This window comes from Mobula birostris, chromosome 9, assembly GCF_030028105.1.
Source record: "Mobula birostris isolate sMobBir1 chromosome 9, sMobBir1.hap1, whole genome shotgun sequence".
NCBI lineage: Eukaryota > Metazoa > Chordata > Chondrichthyes > Myliobatiformes > Myliobatidae > Mobula > Mobula birostris.
Genome location: NC_092378.1, coordinates 113,640,102 through 113,653,399, shown reverse-complemented (window position 1 = coordinate 113,653,399; position 13,298 = coordinate 113,640,102). Strand labels below are relative to the sequence as shown.

Genomic DNA, 13,298 nt, shown 5'->3' with positions numbered 1-13,298 from the left:
ATTGACCCCGTGGGCCATGTGCACAATCTGTTAGCGAGTCCTGAAACCGTTTTGTACAGAAGTAAAGATATTAACTTTTTTTTTTGAACTTTCTGGCTCAAGGGACAAAGCAAAAGGCAAAATATGATCAGGTTTGATCAATATTTTAGTGATTGCACTGGAGTTCTGCAAGACGGTGTTAGCCCCTCGCTTTGTGGTATATATCATTTTTCAGATGTTTGAAATGCAATCATTGGCTGTCTTGGTTTGATAGTAGAGGAAACTGCTGGGATTGGTCGGGGATGGGAAAATGTTAAATAGAATTCCGATCTAGGGAATGATAAGATGATACAATTGGGTGGGAAAACAAGGTGGGTAAGTATTCCCACATACCTAAAGGACCCAAATAAGATGGTTAAAAAGGCTTGCTGGATACTTGTCTTTTTGGTTAAGGTACAAAATAGGAGCAAGATTGAACTGTATCAAACTGTCAGATCATTGTGTAGAGGTCTGATCATAACTTTCCAAGAAGGCTGTGATATCAGAGAGATGATCGAGAAGATGCATGTCTCTATCCCCAGGCATATAGAACATGGGGTTCAAGTCGAAGTTGGCTTTGTTGGAGTTGTTTTGCTTGGAGGAGGGGAGGCTGAGGTTCATAATATCACCAGGCACCCAGTTCGATTGAACTAAGAAAGACACATTTCCCTAAGGGAGTTTTGTAACTAAGGGGATAGATTCAAGGTAACTATGAGAATAATCAAAGAGGAGTTGAGGGAATTTCCTTTTTGCCCAGTCAGACAGGTGATGGGCCTGGAGCACTGAAGGCAAAACCCTCATCTTATTTAAAAAGTACCTGGATAAATGTTTGATTTTATAGCCTGTAGATTTTATTGGGAACTGTGATTAGTCTACAGTGTGGGCACAAAAGGTTAAGTAGTCTCCTTCTGTGCCTTGCTTTGTTAAAAATTAGCAACTTCTCTCCAAAAGAATGGCTGTCTAATTTCATTAGTAAGAGTAATATTTTAATTTCTTTGTAAACCTAATTTGATTCTTGATAGGCTGTGGAAGCAGTGATATTATTGCCAGAAGAAGAGGATTTCACTGCGCTGGGGGTGATGAGCAAAGAACAGCATTTTATCACAGCTGGTAGCAAAGGTAAGTTGCAGGAAGCTGGAGAGCATTGATGGAAAAAATTGCTCTGAACTTTTGAATGGCTTTTTTTTTGCCAAAAATGCATCTAAAAGCAGTCAACCAGCGTGCTTATCCTGCTTATTTAAAAAAAAAAGGACGTAAGTGGTTATGGTGAAAATTCCAGGTTTTATTTTAAGATGTTATTTCATCTGCAGGTTGATTGTAAATGAATATGTTTGTTTTTTTTTAAAGAAACAGCTCTTGTTGGAAAATGGCGTTAATCTGTAGTGGTGCAATATCATACTCATTCCTGGTTCTTGGTAGGGAATTCTACCCACGGCGTTTCTATGGGATTTTTAATACCACTAGAAACATTGTTCCAGTACGAGTCCAAAAAATATTATCAATAATGCAATGTGTACTCTCTTTCTCTAAAATGATTGTGAACTTTGTTGGTACGTAAAACAACGCTCATTTATTCATGGAAAAACAAGCTTTTGCCAACCCGTTTTCCCCCCCCCCCCCCTTAAATAATGCTTGAGAACCAACACTCAAAACTATGTTCTTCGCCAGGCTGCTTCATATTATCTCTGGCCACAATGTTTACATATTGCTTATATTTAACATTGCATCTTAAGTGTATCTACATTTCAAGCTGAATTTCAGTGGGTATCTGTCTTTATCTAACACTCTTGCTGGATACTTGAGAGGTAGGTCATAGTAACACACATCAAAGTTGCTGGTGAACGCAGCAGGCCAGGCAGCATCTCTAGGAAGAAGTACAGTCGACGTTTCAGGCCGAGACCCTTCGGTAGGTCATAGTGTCAGGTTTCATAAGCAGCAACGGGCCACAGGTTGAGAATAGGGCTCATTGCTCAATACTCTGTCCATCTAGGGTTGACAGAGACCAATGCTTCAGGCTGATTTTTACTGAGATCTGAGGCCCCCTACAGCTGTACTGCTGTACCCATAGAGGTCAAGGTTAGAGTCACACCTCAGCCTTGGGGTCACTCTGTGCTGTTATATGCCTCATCCGATAGTTCCCTTCTCACTGGTGTAATATGCGGGTCACTTTTCCTAAGCTCCGTTCTCAAAAGAAATCAGTCCCAAGAGCATGTAATATCCTTTACAAAGCAAACAAAAGGCCCCTGGGCTCCTGGATGTTCCTCTGCCTCCCATCTCCCATCAGAGGCACAGTCCAAGATCTAAAAGTGTGCTGCTTGGATTCAACGTATGTTTCCTTAAGGGTTTTCTCCCGAGGAAACTATGAGATCAGCTGTCAGGCTAGTTGCATCTGCGAGGTCTTGTAATTGGGTGGAACTGGTGCTGTGCATCTTTGGCACTATGGAAATTCAACAAAGCTCTTCTCATCCCCTCATGTTAGATTATAAACTTTGAATTAACCTTGAGTTTGAATTTTGAGCTAATTTTACTCCTGTAACAGGGAGAAGAAAACCTTGCTGTGGCTTTGATCAGCAGCATCATCCAGTAATTATCCTAAGGCTGGAGAGTGTCCATATCTTCCAGGGCAAAGCCAATTCTATGGCAGGATGACACACAATACTGATAGAATAACATTAAGAAACAGGAAAGGAAATTTGTATCTGCGGAGTTGTCAATTTAAGTTATGTTGATGTAATTAAGTTGTGTTGAATAAAGTGACTCATGTAATGTCATCAGGAAATTTCTGATTTTAAAAATGTGCTGTAATATAGCCACCAAGACTAATTTGTAATGTAACTGGATTTCTTGAATTATAAAGACTTAGTTTTTGGATATTGACAGGTTAAGTAAATGGACTTAAAAGCAGATGATGTAATAATGTGAGCAGGTGAGGTTATTCAATTGGATAGGAAGAATTTTAAAACAATACATGTCGAGAAGCATATAACTAATTTTTCTGTAAAATGAGATTAGGTGCTGTATGTGAATACTAAATTAGTATCCGGCTGCAACAAACTATCAGGAAATTTTTCTTTAATTGCACGAGGGTGGGGTGGGAAGGGATGGCATTGAAGCACGTGAAGAAAGTCTTGTTAAATCTGTTCTGAGAACACAATTCAGCTTTGATCTCATCTTGGGAAGGATACGGTTGCCTTTAAGATTGAACAGCAGAGGTCTACATAATTGATTCCTGGATAAAGAAGACCTGTTTCATGAGGAAAGGTTGAGTAGAATGGACCCATATTTACTCAAATTTAGAGGATCTCATCGACACATAGGACCATGACAGGATAGGCACCGAGGTTACTTCCCTTGGAAGGAAAGATCAGAATCGGGGAGCGTAGTCTCTGGATAAGAGGTGTGATTTGTAGCTGGAGATCCAGAGGTATTCTTTTCAGTCAGGCGGTTGTGAACTTTTAGACTTCTGTGCACCGCAGAGCTGAGAAACTGAGTTGTTGAGAATTTTCAAGGCTGAATATGGTAGATTTTTGGACATGATAAGGGACATGAAGGTTGGATGGGAACGTGAAGTTGAAGAACAAGATCAGCAAAGTGAACAGGTGACTGCAACTGTTCTTGCCATATGTTTAATTCTAACATGGAACCTGCTTTTCTCTACATCATGGGTGTGCATTGTTGAAAAAGGGTTCAAACTTTTGAAAGTTTTTGTTTGCCAGGAAAAATAGCATTTTCCAATACTTGCATAACGTTACTATCTCACTTTAATGTCACATCTTAGTACAGATTGATGTATACAAAGGGCATCAATCCATTTTCTCACTAAGTTGACCTGGTGTGTTTGTCCATTTCATCAGCTGTTTTGCAATGGAACAGTTCAGATTCTTGTAGGTATTCCCCCCCGCCCCGCAAGATTACAGTGCTGAAATCATTTTTTGTACTTTTGCGATCCCTGAATTATCGTGACATCTTTCTGGCCAAACTATAAACTAAATTTCTGTTGTTCAACATCTTCTGCAGCAAGTTTTATTCATTCTAATCTTGTAAACCCATCTTATTCTCTAATTGTTTAAATTTAAAATTCTTATCCAGCTCTTTAAATATGGATATAGCCTTACCTAAACTTTCGCAACTCCCGCCTGCTCTCATCTGACTGATTTAGTTGACCCACGTACTGGTATTATTGGCTACATTTCAGTAATTTGGGTTGTATTTTCTCGTATTTTCCCTCCTGGGAAATGACATTATCTGCTTTACACTTCCTTTTCCTATATTGCATGAAGCTAGCCTTTTGTTTAATTTGAATACAGGTGTCCCCCGCTTTTCGAATGTTGGCTTTACGAAACCTCACTGTTACGAAAGACCTACGTTAGTACCGTGCTTTCGCTTTCAGAAGGTGTTTTCACTGTTACGAAAAAAAATCAGCGCCTGATAAAAGGCAGCGCGTGCCCCAAGCAGCCGCTCTCCCCGGATTCGGAACGGCATTCTCGCCGGCATTGCTTAAACACATGCCTATGAGCAGTCATTTGCAAGATGAGTTCTATGGTATCGGAAAAGCCTAAAAGAGCTTGTAAGGGTGTTACACTTAGCGTAAAACTTGACATAATTAAACGTTTCGATCATGGTGAACGAAGTAAGGACAAAGTGAGTTTGGCTTGTGGAAGTTGACGAACATGATGTTGAAGAGGTTTTGGCATCCCATGACCAAGATCTGATAGATGAAGAGCTGATGCAATTGGAAGAAAAAAGGATAACAATCGAAACCGAATGAGTAATGATAAAGTACGACTTTAATTTTGAAAGGGTACGTAGGTTTAGGGGATATTTGCAAGATGGTTTGAGTCCTTACAAAGAACTATGTGATAGAAAAATGCGCGAGGCTCAGCAGTCGAGCAAACCTTCCACATCAGCCACAGCAGATGACGAACCTCGACCTTCGACATTGAGGCGGGCAGAGATAGAAGATAACCTGCTTGCCCTAATGGAAACAGACGATGACGAGATGACACCCCAGTGTCCCACCACCCCAACCCGCAGGCCACGGACAGATACCGAGTCACGGAGAATGCAGCGGTAGCCGGGAGGCACACAGCACATCTTTAAGAAAAAAGCCGAAATAAACATGCTAATTAATTACGTGTCGGGCGGCACCTAATTAATAAGCATGATTATTTCGGCTTTTTTCTTAAAGATGTGCTGTGTGCCTTCCGGCTACCGCTGCACCCCTGCATGCTTCGCGGATCGGTATCAATTGGTGGCCTGGAGGGTGAGGGGCCACTGCACTACCCCAACCTGCAACGACTCAGCCTAACACACCATCATCAGTGTGCTTGGCGCTGTCCTGATTCCGGTAAGTGATACTACGCTGTACATACATTATTTCTACTTTATATAGGCTGTGTATTTTTATGTGTTATTTGGTATGATTTGGCAGCTTCATAGCTTAAAGGTTACTGGAGAGCGCTTGTGCCGTGTTTTTGCCAACAGCACTTGTGTGAGATTTTCGCTGCTGAGAACAGTGCAGTATTTCTACTTTATATAGGCTGTGTATTTATCATATCATTCCTGCTTTTACTATATGTTACTGTTATTTTAGGTCTTATGTGTTATTTGGCATGATTTGGTAGGTTATTTTTGGGTCTGCGAACGCTCAGAAAATTTTCCCATATAAATAAATGGTAATTGCTTCTTCGCTTTACGACATTTCGGCTTACGAACTGTTTCATAGGAACGCTGTACCTTCAGATGGTGGGGGTAACCTGCATCTCCTTTGGCTTTCTGCCTGTATTAACTAGGTCTCTGTGAAGATATTTTTTCAGAGTAGAGGTGTTCCATAATAAATTTCATTAAAAAATTAAAGCAGGTTAACTAATTTTAAATTCAGCTTTCAATCCATAACACCTGAAACGACAAAGACATGAACTACTCCACATAATGATTTTAACTCTTTCAGATCTAATGCTTGAAACTTTTTTTTTTGTTAGGGATCCTTCGAATTTGGGAAGCTAATTCTGGAAAATGCATATATTCCCAGTGTGTGCCTGGTAAACCTAAAAAGGAAACTGAAGATGATGCTGATGAACAGTCTCTGACTCACTGCATGCTTGTCCCGGCAACAAGGAAGCTAATGACTGTAACTGCTGAACATAACATCCTCACTTACGATCTGGGCACTTTGACACTTGCACGACAGGTAAGTAATGCTTAAAGAATGACTTGCCACAGGCATCATAAAATTACTTATGAAATATTCAAACCTTTAATGGGATATAAATTTCATTTGCTGTTCTGCTGCTTTGTTATGATTTGCATAGTGCTCTTGATGTTTTAAATAACCTATTAGCTGTCCCATGACACTTTTATTATTTTTAAGTTGTTTCCCCATCTAGAAATCAGGCTCCTTGTGTGGTAGGGGATGTTCCAGGAAAGGTTAGTTTAGTGCACATTGGGGAGGAGGGTGTCTGGTAAACAGAACACATTTGGAGGATTGACAATCTGCTGGACATTGATAGATGCAAAACAATTAATCAGGTAGTTAATGACAATGGATAGTGGAGGTGGGAACTGTGAAAATCATAGTGGTAAAGTTGTTGAGATTTACTGGTTAACTTGCTGGACCAAAAAGGAAGCCATCTGCTCTTTGACTCTGGAGTAGGACTGTAAAGACCCTTATTTGCTTAATTTATATTTTACCTCTAATGTTTGGATTTCTTGATCCAAGAAATCAACGTTAGCCGATTTAATGAGAAAATTACAATGGATTGGTGACATAGTATATGGTTCCTCAATTTCAACTCTAGAAAACAGATTGATTGCCCATCAGGTAGAACCTGAAGAAAGAGCAGAAGAGCTAACAGATCAGGTTGCTGACCTTTCATCAGAGCATTTCTGTGGATGGTTTATCAAATTAAAGGGTTCTGATGAAGACGTTGAGAGCACTGTTGGAGGTTTTTTTTTAACCTGTTTTTCTCCCTCCTGCAGATTTGTCAGACATGCTAAGCATTTACATTTTTATTTCAGGATTACACCTGTAGTATTTTGGCTTTTGACTGCCTACTTGCAGTCAGTTTCTATAATAGGAAATGGCTGAGTTAAAGTGGGGAGAAAGTTTTGTTCAACTTTTGGAATTTTAACTTGACCTCTACAATCAACCCGTGCCATCAGTCTCTGGATGATTAAAGTGAACCCAGTATCTCTGAAATTACTAATACACATATTAATGAAGATAGGTAAAATCTACCTTGGCCTTTTCTTCAGTCTGCACTTCCATTACAAGGAAGAAGAAATTTCTTTGCCCAGTCTTTTTGGCAGAATAGAAGCAACTTACAAGACCATTGCATTTTTAAGGAAATTGGAATCAATTAAAAAGAAGAGGAATTTCAGGACATTAGCAGGGCAGTGGGATTTGTTCTGTTAGTATGGAATGGACAAGATAAAGAAAGTGAAATACTTTTTGCTTTTGATTCAGATGCAGGAGGTTAACATTTTAAGCAACCATTGGTTTCTTCACATTGTAAGTTACTTAATGAAGATAAAGATTTAGTGAGTCCTAAATGTTTTCTGAGCCATGGGGCAGATACTGTAATGTGAGACCACCAGTATTTAAATGTACACGACTGTCAAAGTTTTGTTAAGTTTCTGCATTAATTATAGTGCTAGGATTAAGTTCTTATGCTTTTCTCTTTTTAGTTTGTTGGTTATAATGATGAGGTGCTGGACATAAAATTCCTGGGACCTTCTGACACGCACATTGTGGTAGCCACAAACAGTCCGCAGCTGAAAGTTTTTGAACTTGCAACATTAAATTGTCAAGTCTTGTATGGTCATACAGGTGAGTGGACTGTGTGGGGAAATTGTTTTTTTTTTCCCCTAAGGAAGTAGAAAGGAGAGAAATACTGGATTTCCCATTTTAGCAAATGTATTAAGTCTAATATGTGGGATTCTAATTCTCCATTATCTCCTTTGCATCTGTTCTCAGGATGAAGTTTTCCATTCTAGTTCTCAATTCCTTTGCCTCCACCATATCTATTTATTTGTTTGTTTATTTATTTTATTTATTACATCTAAGGGAGTAAAAATCAGATTGTGTTTGTCTATTATTGTGACTTAGATGAAGATCAGACCACATTTTGAGTAATTAATGCAGAAAACCAGGTAATTGCAAAGGGTTCACAAACTTTATTTTGCAACTGTAGACAGGAGACTGCTTCATCAAGTACCTTCACTCCGTCTGCCACAAAATGCAGATTTCCCAGTGGCTGCTCATTCCAATTTGATTCTCCATTCCCATTCCAACATTTCGGTCCATGGTGGCCTCTACTACCACGATGAGGTCATACTCGAGCTGAAGGAGCAATGCCTCATATTCCGTCTGGTTAGCCTCATCAATTTCACTAACTTTCGGTAATTTCTACTCCTTCCCTCCTTTCTTTTTCCATTCCCTGTTTTGGCACCCCTCTCACCCCTTTTCTTCTCACTTGCCCGTCACTTCGCCCTGCTGCCCCACCTTCTTCCTTATCCCCCACGATCCTCTTTCCTATCAGATTTCTTCTTCTTCAGCTCTTTACCTCTTTCACCTATCCACTCCCAGCTTCTTACCTCATTTTCCATCCACCTTCCCCCTGGCCTCGTCTACCCTGTGCTCCTTCCATCCCCCCACCTTATTCTGGCTTCTTCCCCCTTCCTGTCCTGATGACAAATTTCAGCCTGAAACTTTCACTGTTTATTCCTCTCCATGATCTGCTGAGTTCCTCCTGATTTCCAGCATTTGCCGAACCTCTTGTGTTTATAATACCTAGGATTTATTGGTTCTGAGTTCAGAGAATGAAATTCCCTCATATGGACATGGGTGCCAAAAAATACTAATTATTGTCTTAGTTCTAATATAAATCTATTCACTTCATATGGCACTTTGCTAAATTGAGTTCTGTAGAAAATCGTATGACACATGATTTTGCAAAAATACTGCTGCTCACTCCATACATTTGAATCGATCATTTTAACCCTCTTTTAGCTCCTTGTTTTTCTCTCTGCTTTTCAACGTGCCTGATGACTGAGTTAAGGTTTCTTTCACTGTTTACCTGAATACAAATAAATCCTGAGAAAAATCTTTGTTCAAAGGAGGAATAGAAGGCAGTATTTAGTACTATATGAATGCCTTCAGTCAAATATCAATGATGTTTGGAGATAAAAATCACAAAGAAGAGCCAAAACAGAAATGTTTTGGGGTTAGAATAAAGTGTTGAAGGCTGGGGTAGAGTTCCTATGTGGAATGTACTGGTGTGGACCTGCTGAATTAAATAGTTTATTTCTTTTCTATAACTACTTTTATGAACTAGCTCAGACCATTTTGCTTCGGTTTCCTAGGACCAGTGAAAGGAGGGCAACCAAGAGCAATTGTAAGCATGGGTTTAGTTTTTAATTATAAGTTTAACATTGTTGCAAGATAAGTGAACCTTGTTTTGGTAAAATACTGCGAGAGGTACAGTCAACATTTCGGGCTAAGACCACGAAAGGTCTCGACCCGAAACGTCGACTGTACCTCTTCCTGGAGATGCTGCCTGGCCTGCTGCATTCACCAGCAACTTTTATGTGTGTTGCTTGAAATTCCAGCATCTGCAGATTTCCCTGTGTTTGCATTGTTAAAATACTTGTGGTTCTCTTTGTTTTTAAAGGATATGCAAATGTCCTTCCTCCTGTGCGAATTTATTTGAAACGGAACAATGATCTGTTAGCCTTCATTCACGGTTACTATCAGAGAGCATGTGATAAAGCATCCGTCTCAGTTATAGTTATTCTTTTCCTTGTTGCCCCAAATTATCTTTCTGGAATTCCCACGTTCCTTAGGCTAAGCTTTTTCATCACAATTAGTCCAGTCAGGCAGTAAAATCTGACTGGAAGGATTTGCTTGAAATTCAGCATTTAATTAATAATGTACGCTTAACATTACATGAAACTATTTGGAGAATTGAATAAATATACTAAATTACAACATATGTAACTTAAGTCCTTTAAAAAATTCCTACTGGCACATCCTAAGTTCTTAACTAGCCATTTTTGGCTGCAAATACATCCATCAAGGTCAACATTTCCTTTAGAATTATGAGAAAATATCCTTTAGATAACTGCATGTATATATTTCTAGAGTTCCATTTACTGAGATCAATAACTACTTTATTCCAGTGAATGAATAAATCGGTTGAATATAACTAGTGTCATAAAGTCGGAGAAGAACGGCACAGAAACAGACCCTTCGCCCATCTAGTCCATGCTGAAACCATTTAAAACTCCCTTATCCTGGATTATAGGCCTCCATATCCCTACTATCCATGTATTTAGTCAAACTTTTCTTTAATGTTGAAATCGAGCTTGCATGGACCACTTGTGCTGGCAGCTTATTCCACACTCTCTGACCCTCTGAGTGAAGTAGTTTCCCCTCATGTTCCCCTTAAACTATACACATTTCATCCTTAGCCCATGACCTCTAGTTGTACTCCCACCCAACCTCAGTGGAAAAAGCCTGCTTGCACTTACTCCATTTATACCCCTCATAATTTTGTATGTCTCTTATCAAATCTCTTCCTTTCTATGTCATAAAGAATACAGTCCTAACCTATTCAATCTCTCCTTGTAACTCAGGTCCTCTAGACCTGGCAATATCATTGTAAATTTTCTCTGCTCTCTTTCAGCTTTGTCTACATCTTTCCCTTTAGGCAAGTGACTAAAACTGCATGCAATACTCCAAATTAGGCCTCCCCAACATCTGATGCAACTTCAACAGAACATCCCCTCTTCTGTACTCAGTACATTGTTTTATGAAGGCCAATGTGCCAAAAGCTTTCTTTACAGCCCTATCTACCTGTGACACCACTTTCAATGAATTATGGACCTGTATTCCCGGATCTTTTTGTTCTACCGCACTCCTCAGTGGCCTACCATTCACTGGTTGGCCCTACTGAAGTGCAAAACCTTGCACTTGCCTGCATTAATTTCCATCTACCATTTTTCAGCCCATTTTTCCAGCTGATGCAGATCTCTCTGCAGGCCATGATAGTCTTCCTCGCTGTCTACTATACGCCCAGTCTTGGTGTCATCTGCAAATTTGCTGATCCAGTTAACTACATTATCATCCAGATCATTGATATAATGACAAACAGCAAAGGATCCAACACCAATCCCTGCAGCCCACCACTAGCCGCCAATGTCAAATCCAATTTGCGACCTGATCTTGAATATGAGTGGCCAGCCTTTCATGTGGGATCTTGTCAAATTTCATACTAAAATCTATGTAGACAACATCCACTGCCTTGCCTTCATCCACTTTCCTGGTAACTTCCTCGAGAAACTCTCTAAGATTGGTTAGACGTGACTTACCACGCACAAAGCCATGCTGACTACCCTTAATCAGCCCCTGTCTATCCAAATATATATCCGGTCCCTTCGAATACCCTCTAATAACTTTCCCACAAATTATGTCAGACTCACTGGCTTTTTCTGGTTTCTGTTTAGAGCCTTTTTAAACAGCGGAACAACATTGGTTATCCTCTAGTCCTCTGGTACTTCCCCCGTCGCTAAGTATGTTTTAAATGTCTCTGCTAGGGTCCTGGCAATTCCTGCACTTGCCTCCCATAGGGCCCGAGGGAACACCTTGTTAGGCTCTGAGGATTTATCAACCCTCACTTGCCTCAGGGCAGCAAACACCTCCTCCTCTATAGTTTGTGCAGGGTCCATGAAGTTGATGCAGCTTTACTTCACTTTTATAGACTATGTATCTGTCTCCCGAGTAAATACAGATGCAAAGAATGCATTTAAGATCTCCCCCGTGTGTTTTGGGAAAACATATGGATTATGTTCTGGTCTTCCAGAGCAGGGGTCCCTAACCCTTTTTGCACTGCGGACCGGCCGACTGGGGGGGGTGGGGGGGGGTAGGGTTGCCAATGGACAAGAGTCGCGGTGTTTACCCCGAGAAATACTACAATGACTATGAAGCCTTGCGCGGGCACCAGTGCGCATGCGTGTACATGCCGATTTTTCCCCACGAGTTTGGCGATTCTGTTTGGGGGGGGGGTGTTAATCACGACCGGAATATAAGTGTTAAGTGGCTAATACACTCAATTTCGTTTCTAAAAAGGTTTATCTAACAAATTTAATATTAAACACAAAGCACATATTTTCCTCGTATGAATATAGTGATAAGTCAATTATCAGGGGAGGACAGGGGAGCTTGAAGTAAGTGTTGAACGAACTTCCAGTAAACATGGTAGAGGCAGGTTTGATATTATCATTTAAAGAAAAATTGGATAGGTATATGGACAGGAAAGGAATGGAGTGTTATTGGCTGAGTGCAGGTCGGTGGGACTAGGTGAGAGTAGCGTTCGGCACAGACTCAAAGGGCAGAAATGGCTTATTTCCATGCTGTAATTGCTATATGGTTATATGTCACTTATAAGCCAATAGCATCATAACAGTTTAAGTAACCGTTGGATGTTAAACACACAGCACATATTTTCCCTGTTTGAACATATAAAATCATTGCAACACACCAATATCGCTGAATCAGTGGGAGCCCTGGACTTGTTTTCCTGCAACAAGACGGTCCTATCGAGGGGTGATGGGAGACAGCGATACTCGAACGGGGTTCCTTATGTCCAGTCTATTCCACAATTTAGTTTTCACTGCATTCATTGCAGGGATATGTTGGAAATGGAAGCAACATTTTCAGTGCTTTCGTGGCTATCTCAGGATATTTAGCCTTGACTTTGATCCAGAATGCCAGCAGAAATGTTATGTCAAACATACATTCAGCCCGTCGTCATTTGCAAGTTCGAGGAGTTGATTTTCTTCCCGCGCTGACACAGATGGCGCGTAGGTCACGACCTCGCATGCGTAATGACCTTGTGTGCGTTCAAGCTCGACAGTGGGCGTGACAGGGAATGAGGAAAGGTACCGCTGACTCATATTGTTCCATATTGCCAAATCATATCGTTTCCTCGCGGCCCGGTAGCACATGCTTTGCAGCCCGGTACTGGTCCGCGGCCGGGTGGTTGGGGACCGCTGTTCCAGAGGACCGTTTTTGTCCTTAGCAATCCTTTTGCTCTGAACGTAACCTGTAGATTCTCCTTCACCTTGTCTACAAGAACAACTTTAATACTTTCTTTTAGCTTTCCTGATTTCTTCCTTAAGTGTTCTGTTGCATTTCTTATACTCTATAAGCACCTCATTTGTTCCTATTTGGCTATACTTGCTATGTACCTCCTTTTTCTTCCTCTTAAGAGCCTCAATAT

At 40.5% G+C, this 13,298-nt stretch overlaps 1 protein-coding gene across 5 annotated transcripts in view; it reads left to right on the top strand.

The window, feature by feature from the left end:
- Positions 1 to 13,298, top strand: part of tbl3 (transducin beta like 3) — a 95,312-nt gene that overhangs the window by 18,412 nt on the left and 63,602 nt on the right. For all 5 annotated transcript variants that reach the window (XR_011887249.1, XR_011887247.1, XR_011887248.1 and 2 more), the window contains exons 9-11: positions 1,041 to 1,137; positions 6,000 to 6,208; positions 7,705 to 7,846. Coding sequence is in view for 2 of the 5 variants with exons in the window: in XM_072268636.1 (XP_072124737.1) it covers positions 1,041 to 1,137; positions 6,000 to 6,208; positions 7,705 to 7,846 (448 nt within the window). In the remaining 3 variants the exon portion in view is untranslated. The remainder of the gene's footprint in view (positions 1 to 1,040; positions 1,138 to 5,999; positions 6,209 to 7,704; positions 7,847 to 13,298) is intronic.